The sequence below is a fragment of the Heptranchias perlo genome, chromosome 27 (assembly GCF_035084215.1).
Source record: "Heptranchias perlo isolate sHepPer1 chromosome 27, sHepPer1.hap1, whole genome shotgun sequence".
In the NCBI taxonomy this organism is placed as follows: domain Eukaryota; kingdom Metazoa; phylum Chordata; class Chondrichthyes; order Hexanchiformes; family Hexanchidae; genus Heptranchias; species Heptranchias perlo.
The window spans coordinates 8,992,087-9,011,762 of NC_090351.1; the positions used below are offsets into that span (position 1 = coordinate 8,992,087).

At 39.6% G+C, this 19,676-nt stretch overlaps 1 protein-coding gene across 4 annotated transcripts in view; it reads left to right on the top strand.

The window, feature by feature from the left end:
• Window positions 1-19,676, top strand: part of trim33 (tripartite motif containing 33) — a 203,989-nt gene that overhangs the window by 86,405 nt on the left and 97,908 nt on the right. For all 4 annotated transcript variants that reach the window (XM_068007293.1, XM_068007295.1, XM_068007294.1 and 1 more), the window contains exons 2-4: window positions 6,093-6,211; window positions 9,712-9,859; window positions 14,589-14,721. In XM_068007293.1, coding sequence (XP_067863394.1) covers window positions 6,093-6,211; window positions 9,712-9,859; window positions 14,589-14,721 — 400 coding nt within the window. The remainder of the gene's footprint in view (window positions 1-6,092; window positions 6,212-9,711; window positions 9,860-14,588; window positions 14,722-19,676) is intronic.

Consider the following 19,676-nt stretch of genomic DNA (forward strand, 5'->3'; position numbering starts at 1 on the left):
TGTTTTCTCTCTGGATGAGAGTTCTTGTGTTCAACATTGCTCATCTTTGTAGACATCTTAGCTTGATGCTAAAGTGAAGTAACTGCAACAACCCTGTAATTTCCAGGCATTGGGATGTATTTCCAGGTTATAACAAATTTTGGACTTCAGTGCCAGTTAGACTATTGGCCAGGATGTAGTGCCATGAGAACTTTAAAAAAAAAATAATGGTGTTAGTCTTGACTCTGTGGTAGTACACTAGCTTTTGAGTTGAAAGGTTGTGGGTTAAGTCTCACTCCAGAGCACATAATTTAGGCCAACACTTCAGTGCAGTACTTTGTGTCATTGGCAAACTTGTATATATGGCTCTCTATTGTGTCATCTAAGTCATTAAAGATAACTTAATTAACATCTCCCATTAAAACAACTACTTTTGCTACAAGCCTCTCTAATCTCTGAATTAATACATTCTGCCACTTCATTGTTGATATCAGAAGGCCTATAGACAACTGCCATTACAGTTTTAAGTCTTCTCTTATTCCTCAATTCTATCCGTAGGGTCACCGCTGATTGCTTTACCGTACCTATATTCTCTCACTAATGTTGCAATAGTATCTTTAATCCTTGAGGCTAGCCCTTCCCCCTCTTCCAGTTTCCCTATCCTTTCTAAAGACTGTGTAACCTGGAATATTTAACTCCCAATCATGGATGTGGTATACATGGATTTCAGTAAGGCCTTCGATTAAAGTCCCCCACAGGAGACTGGTCAAGAAGGTACGAGCCCATGGAATCCAGGGTGCCTTGGCACTTTGGATACAAAACTGGCTTAGTGGCAGAAGGCAGAGGGTGATGGTCGAAGGTTGTTTTTGTGACTGGAAGCCTGTGGCCAGTGGGGTACCACAGGGATCGGTGCTGGGTCCCTTGCTGTTTGTGGTCTACATTAATGACTTGGATATGAATGTAAAAGGTATGATCAGTAAGTTCGCTGATGATACAAAAATTGGTAGGGTGGTAAATAGCGAGGAGGATAGCCTCAGTCTGCAGGACGATATAGATGGGTTGGTCAGATGGGCGGAACAGTGGCAAATGGAATTTAACCCGGAAAAGTGCGAGGTGATGCACTTTGGAGGGACAAACAAGGCAAGGGAATACACAATGAATGGGAGGACCCTAGGCAAGACAGAGGGTCAGAGGGATCTTGGTGTGCAAGTTCACAGATCCCTGAAGGCGGCGGAACAGGTAGATAAGGTGGTAAAGAAGGCATATGGGATACTTGCCTTTATTAGCTGAGGCATAGAATATAAGAGCAAGGAGGTTATGATGGAGCTGTATAAAACACTGGTTAGGCCACAGCTGGAGTACTGTGTGCAGTTCTGGTCGCCACACTACAGGAAGGATGTGATCGCTTTGGAGAGGGTGCAGAGGAGATTCACCAGGATGTTACCAGGGCTGGAGCGCTTCAGCTATGAAGAGAGACTGGGAAGATTGGGTTTGTTTTCCTTGGAGCAGAGGAGGCTGAGGGGGGACATGATTGAGGTGTACAAAATTATGAGGGGCACAGATAGGATGGATACTAAGGAGCTTTTTCCCTTCGTTGAGGGTTCTATAACAAGGGGACATAGATTCAAGGTAAAAGGCGGGAGGTTTAGAGGGGATTTGAGAAAGAACTTTTTCACCCAGAGGGTGGTTGGAGTCTGGAACTCACTGCCTGAAAGGGTTGTGGAGGCAGGAACCCTCACAACATTCAAGAAGCATTTGGATGAGCACTTGAAATGCCATAGCATACAAGGCTACGGACCAAATGCTGGAATATGGGATTAGAGTAGACAGGGCTGATGGCCGGTGTGGACACGATGGGCCGAAGGGCCTCTATCCGTGCTGTATAACTCTATGACCAGCTTGCAGCCATGTCTCAGTAATGGCCACCATGTCAGACTCTCTAAGCTGTATTTTGAGCCTCTAATTCACTCATTGTATTTCTTATACTCCATGTGTTAGTATATAAAACTTTTATTTGGGCAAGAGACCCTACCTAACCTGTCCTTCTGCCCTGATGCTGTCTTTCTCTTAACACATTTCTTATTTGTCTTAGTTATTTTAGTATTCCCTTCACCTGGAGTATCTATCACTGTGACATGAACTGTGCTCTTATCCCTTTTTTAAATCTTTAAACTATCAATTTTACTTTTGTTTCTGATTGAGCCCTTTCTCTTCCCCCCCCCCCCCCCCCCCCCCCCCCCATTTATTAGGTTAAGTCCTATTTACCACCCTATTTATCCTTTCCGCTGGGACCTTGGTACAACTTCCTGTCCCAGTACTGGCGCCAATGTCCCGTGAAATGGAACTCCTCCTTCCCACTCCAGTTTTTCAGCCACCTTCCTGATTTGTCACAGGTAGTAATCCCAAGATTACCACCCGTGAGGTCCTGTTTTTTAAATTTAGTTCCTAGATTCTGATACTCCCTTAGCAGGACCTCCTCTCCGTTCTTCCCTATGTCATTGGTCCCGACGTGGACCAAGACAACTAGATCTCCCCGCTCCCCGCCCCCCCCCCCCCCCCCCCCCGTTCCAAGTTCCTATCCAGTTGATCCGAGATATCCTTTATCCTTGCACCAGGTAGGCAACATATCCTTCTGGACTCTTGGTCACGACTGCAAATCAATGACAAATCAATAATTGCTGCAAATCAATGACTTGCCATATTTTGGTTCAATGACTTAATTTTGTAGTCCCTCCAAACAGTGGCTTCAGCTTTCGTCAAGATTTTAAAAAATCTTTCATGTCTTATTTGTTGTTCGGTATTTCTTAATGTGCCTGTGAATATTCAAGCCAGCCAATGCCTCAAAGATAGTTTTTGAGCACTTGCTGCTTTTAAGAATCATAGAATCTGACAGCACAGAAGGAGGCCATTCGGCCATTGTGTCTGTGCTGCCTTTGAAAGAGCTATCAAATTAGTCCAACTCCCTTGCTCTTTCCCCATAGCCCTGCAAATGTTTCTGTTTCAAGTATATATCCAGTTCCCTTTTGAAAGTTATTATTGAATCTGCTTTCACCACCCCTTCAAGTAGTGCATTCCATATCATCATAACTCGCTGCGTAAAAGCCTTTCCCCTCTTCTCCCTTCTGGTTCTTTTGCCAATTATCTTAAATATATGACCTCTGGTTATCGACCCTCCAGTGGAAACTTCCTCCCTCTCGACTTTATCAAATCCCTTCATAATTTTGAATCCCTCTATTAAATCTCCCCTTAACCTTCTCTGCTCTAAGGAAAACAATCCCAGTTTCTTTAGTGTCTCCGTATAACTGAAGTCCCTTATCACAGGTACCATTCTAGTAAATTTCCTCTGCACCTGTTCCAAGACCTTGACATCCTTCCTAAAGTGTGGTTCCCAGAATTGGAGACAATACTCTAGCTGAGGCCTAACCAGTGTTTTATCAAGGTTTAGCATAACATCCTTACTTTTGTACTCTTAGGCCTCTATTTATAAAACTAAGGATCCCCTATGTTTTTTTTTAACAGCCGTATCAACTTTCTCCTACCACCATCAAAGATTTGTGTATGTGAACGCCCAGGTCTCTCTGTTCCTGCACCCCCTTTAAAATTGTACCATTTGGTTTATATTGCTGCTCATTCTTCCTTCCAAAACTTCACACTTCTATGCATTAAATTTCATCTGCTATGTGGCTGCACATTTCACCAGTCTGTCCATGTCCTGAAGTCTGCTACTATCCTCCTTACTGTTTACTACATTTCCAAGTTTTGTGTTATCTACACACTTGAAATTTTTCATCCTTTACCCAGGTCCATGTCATTAATATATATCAAAAAGAGCAGTTATCCTAATGCCTACCACTGGGCAACGCCACTGTATATTTTTCTCTGGTATGAAAAACAACCGTTCATCACTACTCTCTGCTTTCTGTCTCTTAGCTAATTTCATATCCATGTTGCCACTACCCCTTTAATCCCATGGACTTCAATTTTGCTAACAAGTCTGTTATGTGGCACTTTATCAAAACTCTTTTGAAAGGTACGAGATGTCAGTAAAGAATAAATGTGAACTTTTCACACTACTTGAACTGAGAAGAATGTTAAGCAGTAAAGTTGTATTTTTAACCTTCCAAACTTGGTTGAGCTTTTTAATACCAGGATGAAGTACTCGTTGCGATTGTGATGAGAGCAATTTGAGGTGATGGAATTAACAGTGTAACACAAGAAGCATATTGACACAATATTAGAAGTATTAACGTAAGTGTGACTTTTTTTAACCATAACGTGCCAATATGTTAAATAAGCTGGTGGCATTATCGTGTCATGTCACTTTGCTCTTCCTGTGCCACTTGCTGCTTTTTCCTTCCTTATTGGGAACAGCTGTGATTTCATGCTGTTGACACAAAATCAAAAAAAAATTCACAACTGGTACCATATCAAGTTTTTGCGGTTAGTCTGAATTTGAGAAATTCAGTGTGATTTTCACTCTGCCAATGTCTAGCTTCACATTCTGCATTTTTGGCCAATCTGGGAGCATAGTGTGATTGTCTACCAATATATTCTATGAAATGGTTGGAGTGTTTCTCCATAAAGGATCACATGTACACACTTGCTAGTGACTTGTCACAAAGATTTGGAAGCAGCCGAGCTGACACTCTTGGTCAAGTACATTAAAATAAAGGGTTATTTAAGGTATAGTGGTGTCTTCACAGAAACTTGCGACCACGTACTTCCCACTTAAGGCCCTGCAAGTATTATGCTGAGCAAGAAAGAGTTCAATAGAAAATTTGCAAATTGGAGGAGATAAAGGAGCATACTCAATACAGCTGTTTAAATCAGCCCATTTTGTTACTGTTTACTGATCGTTGAATCTGCCAACACAGGCTATGTATCAAGGAAATATTAACCATTTTGAAGTTTCTTTTCCCAATTGAAGTCTTGGTATCAATTAGCTGCGCTTGGTCAGGTTTATTATAAGCTAGATTGTTGACTTAGATCGTTGGTTATTGTTGCGCCTGAAGTAATACTTCCAGTCCTTCCCCTTATAGGAGAACCAGGACTAGACTGTTGATATACTAGTACCTGCTTCTGCCACTAATCACCCAGTGACACCATTAATGGTCTGAAACATTGTTTCCTTTCTGCACATTTTGAAGGCCCAATGGTGTCTTTTAGTTTCCAACCACCCAACTTGGTTCTGCTTATCTCAGCTGTTGTATTGCAATTTGAGGGATGTTGGATGCAATTTGATAACTTATTGGTAGGTGATCCCATGGATGTGTTTGATACTTTGGCATTTTCTTCCAGGTCTGGGAAGAAAATGGGCTTGTGCCTGCATTGAGTGCAAAATTTAACTTCAGGTATGATGCTGAAGGTAGTTACGGGCTGTAATTTCTTTAAATCGTTCTCCCTCACTAGCTAGCCGAAGCAGAGGTGTGGAACAGCTGCCACTGATTCATGATGGGCAGAAGGGTAGGGCCTAAGTTTGCACCCAGGCCTAGCTATCTTTGCAAACTCATTTTCCTGAGAACTGCATTCGGAAATCCTTTTGAATACTGTAGAAAGATACAAGGCAATGTTATTTGGGGAATATTTCTTTGGTATATTAATGTCAAATTGGTATACATATCATTGCAAACTAGTATATCTTTGCTGGACTTGGTCCTTTTGTTAGTGTGGGAGAATTAACAAGTGCATAGACTGAAAAGTGCTCCAACCATTGAAGTTTATCCTGTGTTGGCTTTGTCTTTGGTTTACCAACATAACTTGGTGCTCCAGAAACAAAATTTGTTATGTGAAGTACTTGAGATATTTCGATGACCTGACAAGGTTGTTTTTAGGTGCGAGTATTTTTTTTATCTTCTGGCTTTATGTACATTTCTGACAAGACATGCTTTTAGTGAAAATCTTTCAATGTTGAGGAAAACTCCATGATGCAGAACTATTAATCATTTCAATTTTTTTTAAAATTATGAACTTAACCAGTAGTGGGTTGCCATCTTTGCTCCAATTCCTAGTTATTGCCACGGGAAGTGTAATCCATTATCTAGATTTTCCATTTTAGTACAGCCGAAAAGGGTGATGTTGCTTGAGGTTAAAATCCAATCTTTTTTTTTCCCCAGTGGGTGTGATCCGGTGCCCAGTGTGCCGACAAGAATGCAGACAGATAGACTTGGTGGATAACTACTTTGTGAAGGATTCCACGGAAGGGGCCAACAATTCTGATGAAAAGTCATGCCAGGTAGGACTGGTTTATTTCTGGTGTTCTATAAATTCGCATAAAATCACAAATGTCTCCCTGGATAAATGGTTGGTGCTAAAGGTGATGGGCTGAATTTGAGTGTTTTCTGTCCAGCTGTCAATAAATCAGAAATATCAATTGTTAAAAAATAATCTAAGGCTCTTTTTTGTATGTAGCAATTTAAAAGGTGCATTAGTGGTCCAGAGACTTGTTGGGATTGAGTTATGGGTAAAGAATTTAAAAGGTTTGTAATTGTCAAGACAAGACATTGTAGAATTACTACTCCCTTTTTGTTTCTTCAGGTCATATATATCAAGTGGCCAGAGTTTCATTCCAAGCAACCCGTTATAGTCTTGTAGCCACAGAGCTATACCCTGTAGAAATGATCCAAGTGGCTTTTTATCAATCATTATCTTTTGTCCATTATCTTACACCATGTGTTTTTGGGAAATTTCTCGGGCTCAGCTTGCAGAATCAACCTACCCGCGGAGAACAAATCATCACTAAAGGGAACAGCTATTACAGATTGTGCTTTATTTCCCTCACCACCTCCTGTTAAGTAGCCTCATCCTTCATGGGGAATACACTATCAGTCTGAGTAAGACCATCAGAACTTAATGGTTGAATGTATCAACAAAAACCCTGCTCAGTCATGTGATGGCAAAAAGCATTACCATATGTTATATCTGGGCTGGAATACAAGGCCAACCTGATACCTTGGGCTGCCCCCATGACCAGTAGAGGTTTTGAAAAGTTATCTACTGTGATAACTTGGATTTGTATAGTGCCTTTAATATGGAATGACATCCCAAGGTGCTTCACAGAAGCATGAGAAAAATTAGTGTCAAGCTAGAGAAGAGATTAGGAGGGTCCCCCAAAAGCTTGGCAAAATAGGTAGGTTTTAAGGATATTCTGGGGTGAGGGAGATGGACAGGCGGAGGGTTTTAGGAAAAGAATTCCAAAGAATGGGACATAAGTGGCTGAGGGCATGGCTGCCAATAAGGGGGGTAAGGGAAGGGTGTGGGGAATGCACAAAAGCTGGAGTCAGAGGAACAGCGTGTTTGGGAGGGGTATGGTAGGTTGCTATGGCAAAGGAGGTTAGAGATTGGGAGGGCTCAGGCCATTGAAGGATTTAAAGATGAGAAGAATTTTAAATTGAGGTGTGGGAGTTGATTGGGGTGAGGATGGGTGAGTGGGACTTATGGGATAGGAAAGAAACAGCAAAGTTTTGGATGAGCTGAAGTTTATGGCCCTCAGCACAAGCACGGTTCCTCTGCCACTGACTTTATTCGCCCTCTTGGGCTGACTCCCGATTATATACAACCTCAATGTCCTTGAGTTTCCGACCCTATATACTCCATTACAAAGGTTGTCTACTTCCACCTCCTAACATCACCAGCCTCTGCCCCTACCTCAGCCCAGGTGCTGGTACAATCATCCCATCTTCCTTGGTCACCTCAGACTTGATTATTCCAATGCTAGTCTTGCTGGCCTCCTATCCTTCACTCTCTTGAAGGTTAGTATTCAACATTCTGAAGCATTGTTTTGAGGTGGTTGACCTGGGACGATTGGAGTATGAAGGTTGTTCCACTGCTGTACCACTGAATGCTTCAAGGGTAAGAGAGAGATACAGGTTGTATGCATAACTTCACCCAAGGCAGAAGAATTTGGGCCTTTCTTTAGCCTCTGAAAGCAAAGCCTTTTGTCAGTACTGATTGCCCATCAGCGATAGTACAAACGCACTTTCGAGAAATATGAGTATCCTCACCTGAATGGCAAGTTCGTTTAAGCGTCTCACTGGCATTCATCTGTAAAGCAGCTTCTCTGCTGGATTTTTACTTACTGGAGGTCCCTTGTGAATCAGTGAAGTTGAAATACCAAAACTACCAAGATATTCATTAGAACTGCATTCAAAAGCAAACCGAGAAAAGTTTTCCTGTCGGACACATTACAAGTCTCCAAGTGCAGCTAGTGGTGTTGGAAGTGAGAGGCAGAAACAGACCTACCTCAGAGCTATCAGAAGCATCTTTGTAGTCACAATGCCAGACTCCTCATGTGATCACCTTTGAAATCTGTGTGATGTGATTTAGCCCAGCATCCTCTATTGCCCTTGGTATTCGTTCACCTGACTGTGACAGAGGAGAATTGGTGGAGAAGCTTGAGGAAGAATTCCCTGATGGCATACCCCAGCCCCATTTCAGAGTCATAACAAGCTTGTTCCTCCCAAAGTGCAGGTATACACAGGTGTTAACAAGCCATTTTACATATAAACATGTTGGATCTGAGTGTAGTTTTTATTTTTCTTCACCCTTCCACCCACCCAAAAGAAATTCCCGCTGATCCCCATGGGAATAGTGAAGAGGTGAGCCAAACCAAGATGGTCTCAATTGTGCTTGAAACTCTGAGGCATTGCTTTGTCTTCATTACTGAACTCTTGTATCGTTTGTCCCAGAGTTGAGTTTGAGTATCTGGCTGTGATGAATCATAATTGGTAACTTGGGTATCTGATTCTACAGGTTAATCGTGCTGCAGCTTTCATGTAACCTAGAAGTTAGAATATATAAAATTATCAGTGGAAGTGGTTTGCCCTCTTGTATTAGGAAAAAGACTATAACCATCTTAATGAACTTCGTCCAGCCCAGTTCTTGCTCTTTCCCTCTTCTCCACCGCCCCCACCCCCTTCCAAATCCACCTCTTAAGCTATACTGAACGAGGAGCTTTCCCTCACCTTCATTGAGAGAATGCAACAGCTTTATCTGGTTCCCATTTGTCCCTGGAGGGGAATTCATTTAAATTACCTTGATCTCTCTCTCTGAAAGATGTCTTGCCACATGCAGTCTTCAATTAATTGTTGTTCTGTAAGAATAATGCATACTTCTTTTCACCATATAGGCTACTATTGATTTCCATTTCGTGTCTTAGGTTTGATCTTAGCAAGGAATCTGTAATATTCATAGCTTAATTATTTTTATAGTCATCTGGCGTGAGGATAATCCATCTTTTGACCAAGTTCCAGACTTCTACCTAAAGTGATCGAAAGTTCTCTCATTCTGTTCAACACATTATAGGCCTGAGACCTGTTCACCAATTAAAGGACTTACTCATAGTTACATAGACAAATGCAGCAGCCAATTTGTGCACAGCAATGTCCCACAAATAGCAGAAATTATCTCAAAACAATTAGTGGAGATAATGGATAATTATGAAATTTGTATGCACAGAACAATTAACAAAATACTGGGAGCATCTTGTTACAAAGCTCTAGATCTTGAAATGTGAATTTGAAAAGAATGTTCAGAACTTACATCAATTTAAGTTGTACAAATCTCCCAAGCAATGACAAACCCTTATGGAGTAGTTCTGAATCTGGACAGGCTTTCATTAAGAGTGATGTTTCTAGTTTAGTCATTGATTTTGTAGTAGTAGATTTGACATTTTATCTTACAGATCATTTCAGGAAAAAAAATTCCTACCTACAGTGATCTTTTTTGGGTCCACAGGTATGCACAAGCTGTGAAGATAATGCAGAAGCCAGTGGATTTTGTGTGGAATGTCTTGAATGGCTCTGTAAAACTTGCGTAGAAGCCCACCAGAGAGTGAAATTCACAAAGGATCATACAATAAGAGGGAAGGAAGATGTTTCACCAGGTTGGGAATTAATTTACCGAATGCAGTTCTAATATTGCAGGTTTGCATTGAACTACATAATGCATCGAGTGGCAGACTATTTGATCATTGTAACCTTTTGCAAACTGAAATCTATTCATGGTCTGAAGCATCTAGAAGTAAGCATTTACTGCAAGCAATTTATCAAAATGATTGATCAACATTAACAAATCAAAGCAAGAAAATAGGTATGTGACTGGGATTCGGGTGGCTTCAAGACGTCTGTTGAATTGTGCTTCAACAGGCATGGATGGTATGCACCCTGGAATATTGAAGGAAGGAGAGAGGGGGAAGTAGAAACAGACCATTTCTTTCAAAGATGCTTAGATATGGAAGCTGTCAGAACTCAAAGGTTGCCAATGTATTCAAAAAGGGATTAAGGAGTAAAATGAGTCAGTATAACGTCAGTAACGTGTAAGCTTCCAGAGGCTGTAATGTGCGATTAAAATTAACACTCAATTAGAAGGGTATTTGTTAAGGACAGCCAGCCCGGATTTATGGAAGGTTAGTCATGCCTGACAAATTGAAGGGTTCTTTGAGGAAATAATAGTATGTATTAATCAAGGAAATGTTAATATGTAGCTCGATTTTTCAAAAGATGCTTGATAAGATGCCACATAGGCGTGTCTGGCATGGCTTGCCATCTATAAATCAATCTCTCACTCTCTTTACTTCTCTCTCTCCCTCCCTCCATCTATCTCGCTCTCTTGCCGCCTCTCCCTCCATATATTAAAAAAAAAATCAAATCTTGCTATATTTATGAAGGGAGCACATTAATTTGCTGACTACAGAAATAAGGAGTGTGGTTAACTGAAGATTATAAGTGACTTGAAGGGACATGCAGGTGAATAGATTAGGCAGATATATGTCAGATGAAATGTAGAGAAAGGTGAGGCAGTACATTCTGGGAGCAAGAAAAGAACATGTATGCTAAATGGTAAAACTTTAAAAGGACTAGAAGGCAGAGAGATTTGAGGTTTAAGTACATATTACTCCTATGATATCTGTATAGTAATTTTCAGCAACTCTGCACATGGTTTCCAATTGCATAATTTGCATTTTCCTATTTGAATGGAAATAGGTTCCATTCTGTATGCATTTGTATGAAATATGCATGGTATTTGTGTTTAAAAACCATGAGATTGGTTGTTTTGTCAAATTAATGTGATGGCTGACTCACATCTAATTTTATTTGATTATGGTTTTATGTATAAGCAAATAAACTTTTTGATGAAACAAGTATTCTTACAAAACAGTGTCAGTCACATATAACCCCCTAAATTAGTCATAGTTATAGCTTGGCCCAGTTAAGCCGCCCTTGCCCCACTGCAAAGTCACCTGTGACCCTCCGTGGCCGGTTGAGTGGAATTTAGATAAATCTGAGATTCAACAGTGTTCCCTTTTAGTTTCTTGCTCTAAGAGGAAGCAAGGAATGTAATTAGAAGGGACAGCTATCCAGCATACATCGTGATTGAAAGGGCTGCAATAAAACTATAAACCAATGTCCCATCACTCTGGTGAAGTAGGTTGTAGTATTACTGAGTTCTTGTTGCCTGAGGTTGTAGCTCTTAACAAAAATCTGATGAGTAACTCTGCTTTGAACTGCAAAGTTTAAACATTGTTCTCTCCACTGTAATGATGTGAAGTAAACTCCACTGGGTTGCTGTCCATCATTATGGTTCGCCTTGGAAGATGAATTCAGACCACCTGCAATCAGTCAACTTCAAAGCATGTTTCAGAGTTTGTTAAACTATGAGCAATCCCTACCATAATGGCTGCTGCTTGCACTGAGTCCACAGGAAGCCACTTTCTTTCACTCAAATGAGGTGAACTGACCTCTTGGATTCTTGTATCCTAGATACCGTTTTCAAGGAATGTTGTTGGTGAGCCGTGGCTTTTCTTTAACATATAACAGTTTGAGATTTTAACTCATTAAAGGAATGCTTCAGGATATGGGCATATGCATTCTTATGTTTGAGTATTTGCGTGTGAAATTTAACCAATTATCAGCACTAGAATATTTTATTTTTATTGAGCACAAGGCGCTCTACAGCTGTTATAGATTATGCCTTTTCTAACAAGTTTTTCTCATTAATAGCTTGATGACACTTTCTGTTAAGCACATCATGTCTCTTGTGAACTGTAGCCTGTGTCATGTATCGTCTTCTGCTCGAGTTAGAGTAGTTTAGTGTTACAAATTTTTGGCCTGCACTCTATATTCTTTTGGGTTCATGATCACCAGACACTCCCATAAGTGGATCTCTTGTTTCCTGCGATCAGGAGTTTATCTTTACTGCTCAATATCTAGTCAATATCCAGCAACCTTAACAACGAAACCCCTCATTGTGCTAACTGGATAATATAAACCTGTATGTTCCCCTACGTGCATCTCTTGTCTTCCAGAATCACCCTCTAATGACTGCAACTAATAAAATGGTGTATCTTTTGAAAGGACAATGCTTTCTCTTCCCTCCCCCCCCCCCCCCCCCCCCCCCCCCCCCCCCCCCCCATGGATGTCTATTTATCAGTCAGGTTAGCGAGATGTTTGAATTTTAAAAAATATTCTGAGATTTTAATTATTGACTTATTGATTGGGACAGAGAGGGAGTAAAGGAGAAAATGGAATTGAATTCTTAAAATGTGCACAGGACTCTTCTCAAGCAGTACGTTAGTAGGCTTGCAAGGGCAGAGGTATTGCTAGATCTGGTTATGAGTATTAAAATAGATCAGGGAAAATCAGTTGAATCTGGATGAGCACTTTTGGAGTAGTGACCACAATATAATAAGATTCCAGAAGAAAGATTAAAAAATCAGTACAAAAACTAGAACATCACATTGGGTTAGGGCAGTTTTTGGAAAAACTAAGAGTGAACTAGCTGAGGTGAAGTGGAAGGAGAAATTGTAGAGCAACTGTAGGATGTTTCTTTATTCGCAAAAGTACAGAATAAGTATAATCCATTTTTAAAAAAATGGAAACTACGAGTAGTTTCAGCATATCATGGACAAAGGATAGAAACCAATTAAAATTGAAGAGGGGGGCTTATAAGTTCTATAAGAATAATGAAAAATCTAAAGGAGAATGTGAGGGGGGGAAAGGTTAAAAGTGGGATAAGGAGGGACCACAAGATTTTCTTTCTCATCAGAGAACAGTGAAGTATTTTACAGGTATGTCAGTAAAAGGATAATTGTTAAAAATGAGGTGGGACTTTGGGAGGAGAAGATTATCAATTTCTGGATGATCTTGCAATCAGTGGAAAAAGCACATTTTGCATATAATTCAGGCTAAACTAATGTGAATTTACTGTCTATAAATGTATACAGAAACAGGAATAAATCAGATTAAATTAACTTTCACCGGTACCTTAAAAACTATTTTGAGTACAGCATAATAAATCAGTCCTTTCCCAATCCTTTTTCCCCCAGAGTTCCTGTAACTGAGATTATATACCATACACAAGCTTCGAAGCATCAAGGAGTTCTGGCTCACTCCTACACTGTGGAGCTGAATGGTTGAATCCTGTGAACTGCCAAATCAGCCAATGGCTGCAAAGTTAGTTTTATGCTCAGAAGCCTCAAATATTGTCAGACATACCTTGTTTGGGTCTTGCATATTCAAATTGATCCCTTGATGAGGCATAGATTAGACCTGGGGATAAATGACTGACCTATTGAATAAATGTAAACAATTTTACAACACCAAGTTATAGTCCAGCAATTTTATTTTAAATTCACAAGCTTTCGGAGGCTTCCTCCTTCGTCAGGTGAACGATTTTCACATCGTTCACCTGACGAAGGAGGAAGCCTCCGAAAGCTTGTGAATTTAAAATAAAATTGCTGGACTATAACTTGGTGTTGTAAAATTGTTTACAATTGTCAACCCCAGTCCATCACCGGCATCTCCACATCATGACTACTATTGAATAAAGCCCACGCTCTGCAGTCTCCATTGTTCCAGTACCATGTGAACAATAGAGGAAGAAAACTTCCATTTTAACAGTTCAAAGTGGTCCACATTTCCTTGGATAGACATCAGTGGGGGGGAACATTGTTCTTTCAAAAGATACACCATTTGATTATTTGTAGTCCAAAGGGCTGCTGGGGCTTCAAAATAGATGAGAAAGCAGCACATTTCAAGGTACAAAAACATTTACCCTTAGGGGAGTTGCTGCCTAAAATCACAGGGCACTGGCCTGGCTATAATTTCATATGAAATACAAAATTATTAATTGAAACAGGGTGGCATGTAGATTTACTGACAATTAAATTATGCTCCCTACAGTGGTCTTTCAAAAGTTTGAAACCAGCCTCAGACTTGTAATGAGGTAGGAAGTTGCAAAATAGGATCTTCCATTCCATAAAAGCTGAGTTAACATGTTGAGATAGATTGGTCATTGAACATGCTGACTTCTCCCAACCCTTCAATGTTTCATGCCCAAGAAAGTAAAGGTAATTGCCATAGTTGGGAGGAAGGGAAAGGGTGGGTGAAAAACAATAGCTTGAAATAATGAACTATTGGATACCAGGCACTTTATACAACCTAAAGCCAGTGTTATTTGTACATAAAATTGGTGCTTTGAATCTTTTAATAAATGCTTATAACTGTTTAACGTCAAGAGTTTGCATACAAATGGGCTTCACTACTTTAAGGGTCTGCCTTCGCTAGTTTAAAAATTGTCCAGCATTTCTAAATATAATCTCTCTTGAATTATAGAGGCAGTAGGAGCATCCAGCCAACGCCCTGTGTTTTGTCCTGTCCATAAACAAGAGCAGCTGAAACTCTTTTGTGAGACGTGTGATAAACTGACGTGTCGGGACTGCCAGTTATTGGAACACAAGGAACACAGGTAGGCCCAAATTTTAGTAAAACTCAAACTTTTTTGTGGAGTTTCTGATAGGTAGATTTCATGACTTGTAAAAAGTTTTTAAATTGTTAATACCAAATGCTTATTGGTATCTTCCAGATCTTATTTGGATGTATCAGTAATAACCAATACAGTAGCATTTGGCTTTTCGCATTGGTAGCTATAGAAACATGATTAGTAATGAGCAGTTTTTATTTGGACTGAGATTTCAACTAAAGGAAGAATATGAGCAATTGCTTTGTACAATCCACAATTATATCAATACTATTAAATCACTACTTAAAATAAAAATAGGAAATCCCATTGTGTTCATTTCAGCTGGTAGTTCACAACTGCAGCTGGTGTGGAACCTTGTAAGAAAACATGTTTCTACCCATAGATGGTGATTAATTCCATGACCTACCAGTCACATCTAAAGCATTTTGTGCAAAAGTGCCCTGAACACCTGGATGAGCTGGTTTCCCACTGGCTGATGCATGGCACGGTGGAGGCCTTGTCATTTTGTGATATGCATGGGATGGAGGTATTCTGAAAAATAATAATGTTGACCTGACTTTCCCAGGGCTTTGTGAATAGCTGGTTGTGGATTTTTTTTTTCATTGCTCTCAATTCTTAATGGGAAAGAGGTGTATACTGCTGAATTGAAAATGATAACTGGAATTTATCATAAGTATCTATTAGTATTTAAGGCAATGCTGTTCCTGTGTATAAATGTTTAAATATTTACTCAAAGTGCAGAAGCTATTTCTGCACTATCAAAAAGACTGCTATGGAATTATCATGTGACTGATCAACCTTAAAAAAATCAGTCTGTGATTGAATTTAGAATTTTCAGGGAATATTGTCCCCCCATAATTAATGAATGGATTTCAGACTCCTGATGGGGTGAAAAATGTAATTTTTTGGTATTGGCGTGGAAGAGTCTAAGGCAGGTGATTGATCTATGTGTTGCTTCTATCTGGATGGAACAAAGGCTTTAAACAGTTTTTTTCTCTCTCCTATATCAATTGAGAACTGTTTTTCCCACATACATTCAGAATACTACTTCATGTCAAGGATGGTGTGAGCTGATGGGACAGCTACTTCAGAAACCTTTTTGTGGTACTAGTAGTAAGCCTGAATTAAGAGTATGTTGCATTTGTGTGTCAGAAATGTTTGAAATACTAAAATAATGTAGCCCAAATCAGTCAGTGCTATGGAATCTGCTTCATGTTGCGTGGTTGATCCCATAGTAACAGAGAAGCAAACAATTTGGTAAGTTTATTTCTTGACTGCCAAAATTTGCCCAATGGTTTGGAAGGTCCTTACAGATTGGAAGGGCATGTTAGCCTGCACAGGTGCACTAAGGTACACCACCAACTGACGATAAGGAAAGATGTCAATTTGTACTTTCAGCAGCAGTGTTTATATTTGCCGGTAGGAGACTGGTGCCTCTTGATGTTTCTTGCAGCATATGTCCTACCAGCATAAATATTCCTTTATTTAATGTGGGAAGAAAAATTAAATCGATAGCAGAACCAGCAAGCAGAATTGAGTGAATATAGAAAACAACAAAAGGGAGAATATAAAGTTTAGTATCAAGATGATATTAAATAGTTCTGAAAGTACAGAGATACCTAAAAAGTTGAAAATAGAAGGAAAGAGAGTTGCAGGTATTGAACATGGGTGGAAATTGACAGTGAGTAAATGTTCCTCTATCTCCTGGGAATTGGATTGAAATCCAATTTTAACAAAAAGGAGCTAAACCAATGGCACAATAAAATAGTGCAATTATATATTTAGGTTCACATCTGAGTTTCAACATAGCTGATTTCTAGGCAACCAAATAGAGCCCCATGTAAGAGGAACAAGACATGGTATTTGGAGATGAGCAAGGTGTTGGATTCTGCTGCTTCAACTGAGAAGCTTAAGGGTTGACCTGTAAGAAAGACACAACAGGTAGACTTAGTTTAACTATTTCACTTGATTAGTCAACAGGAAGCAAACAGTACATACACTTCCTTGGTACACTTCCAAACGATGATTAGTTTGGTTGAGCTCTTGTAGGTGTTTGTGTGGGGAATCAACCCACCTGACTGCAGTGCAGCTGCTTAGTCTCTCAGTCCTATATATCCCCTGGGTCAGTCATATGACCGGGCTGATATCCATCTGTCCTTTACGTGATGTCTTCCTGTTCGTCCACCTTTGGTGCGACATGGAGTACCGGAGTACCAGCTATCTCTTTTTTTTTATCCCCACCCCCCCACTTCCCCCCTGGGTTCCTTCCTTGCAAGTATAGTTTTGACCAAGTCTCAACATGATCCGCTCTTGTCTCAAGGCCCAGCACATACCCACGGGGTTCAGTGTTAGCAAACTCAATCAACAGCAGTGATTAAATGTAAGAGACCTAATCAAGGATACTTTGGAGTTCCGTAGCTTTCTTATCGAAGAGCCTATGAATTGAATAGGTCTTTGTGGTTCCTAGACACTTATCACAGAGGAGTATGAGATACAGTCATCTGCTAAAGCCTTCATGGACAAGCTTTTCTCTTTGTTACCTGCAATAGTTCCACTGTCCAGCCACAAGGCATACTGGGTAGTTTTTGTTCAGGTAAACCATATACTTAAATGGAGTCCACATCCTTATTACAAATACATGATTGTGTATGATTTCTTCACTGCACCTCCAGAAAACGGTACAAGTTATACATACAGTCCTTCAAAGGGGAGGGGATGAGAAACAGATTGGGAAGAAAATACTTTGATAAATCAAAAAAGCCTCTTCTGTGCATACCCCCTCTTTGTGTATATATATCCTCAATGAATGGAGAAAGCTACAAGAGATGGAATTATCCTTCATTACATCATGCCAAAGCATTTTTAAATAACTTGCTCTTCTAATTTAATTGCCTCTTTATGCTGGAGTAGAAATTAGAGCCAGAAACTAATTTTACCCAAGCTTCATGATTGACTTCAAGAAGCACTGTTAACTTTCAAGACGTTCTATGACTTTTGTTGAATTGCGATTTTGTATTGCTTTTCTAATGGGACCCAAAATTTGATCAAGTTCTTGTATTCCAATTAGAAAATGTTTCTTATTTTATAAACCATATTGTTCATAGTGAAATAATTGAATTGGGAATGAATTGTTGAAGTTTATTGATGATTTAAGCTTTTATAGATTTCCTTAAATGAGTTTTCTAGATGGTTTTGTCAGTTAAAAACCACATGAGAATTTGAGAGCATAGTTTTCATCCAGTTAGGTGTGAATGGTGCTGGGAAATGAAGCTTTTCCAGTTTGCATGAAGTGTGTTCAGTGCATGGATCAAATATGGGATTAACCAAATGCAATGCAAATATTGAATTCCATTGCATAATATATCTTCAACTTAGAAAAGTGCCCCATACTAAATTGGTAGGTGGCCTAAACTGTGAGATGTAATTAATGAAATTGCTGCTGTGCAAAGTATTTAGATGATCACCCAAAGCTAATACTTGCTCTGGCACCAAACTGCCTTATTTTCCAAGAACTGGTGTTTGAATGCCAAGTTTTGTGCACTTTGTGCCACCTGCAGGGTATTAAAATAATGTGTTTTGATCCTATGTTCAGTGATGTTTTCCAGTTGAAAAGACTGTGATTTTGTCCAAAACATAAGTGGTAAGCTTGAAAGAGTCATGAATTGCCAAAGGATGGAGTGGTGTGTGAAATATCCTCAAAATAAAAAACACAAAGTTTACACACCATGTTTGAATGATTTGTCCTCAGTGTCTTATATTTTTGCAGAGGCACCAATTGAGTTGTACTAAAAGTTGTATTCATCCTTTATCCTGGGTGTCACTTAATTGTAATTTTAAATTATTCAAAAAATCTATGCTAAATTACCACAAGAAAAATTCATAGCTGTTGGAGTTTTGAGGCTTTCTGTGTGATCTCGAGCCTGAAAAATGACACAACTGGTTCAGAAATGCATGGCACTGCACCATAACATTGTGCTGTCGGGGCTTAAGCACATATACGTGGTCCTGCTGAAAATAGCCATAATTTAAAAGGTTAAAATATGTCATGCTCTTTGAAGTGCCAGTCAAATTGAATATTGATAAACCACTAGTTTTCAATGAATATCCTCCACCTCATTGCTTAAGTTTTAAAAAAATTACTGTATATTACCGGTGCTTGTGCCACAAGGGCATAATAAATATATTAATCTAGGACATATGTTCAGTTAAGGTTGTTTCTGACATACTACTGTTGTTGGCTGCTTTTCCGTTACTACTTGGCACCTACTGCCTTGGCAGAGAATTAACTTTTCGCTTCAGGCTTTTGTAGGAGTAAAACAAGTTATCCACACACAGACTGAGGCAATTATATTACAAATATTGGAGGAAATTTCAGCTCATTCAAGACTGAATGTTGGACAAGCAGCCTGACAACACAGATTAAAATTTGAGTTTTGAATAACCTACTCAACAGAGGGGTACACCTTTACCAAACATCAGCTCTAGTTTATTGTCGCAAAGTATTTTGACATGCTAACGTCTCGATTGCTCCTTCCAATCCCATTGAGAGATTGCGAGAAGAAAGCTGCTTTCATCTGATCAAAAAAAATTAGTTAAGTTAAAGTTGAATCGGATGTGAATGTAATGTGACAAACACTTTGTGGGTTGTAATTGGGTCAAATTGCACAAACCCAAGCAATGCATATTTGAAGTTCTCATTAATACCCCACATGGTCATCCTCACACTTTTTTGTGTTTATATAGGTTGGAAAATTGTTGGTATTGTTGAGGGCATCCTGTTTAGCTGAAAGACAGGCCTTCAAAACAAGTCCCTGCTCTTCGTGGGAATTATGATTTAAAAAAACCAGCACATTTCATCTGTTAGCAGTTCAGTTTGTCCTGCTGTAGAGCTGGGGGTAAATTAAGCCCTGTAAGCTTGTGCTTACATAATTCATACAAAG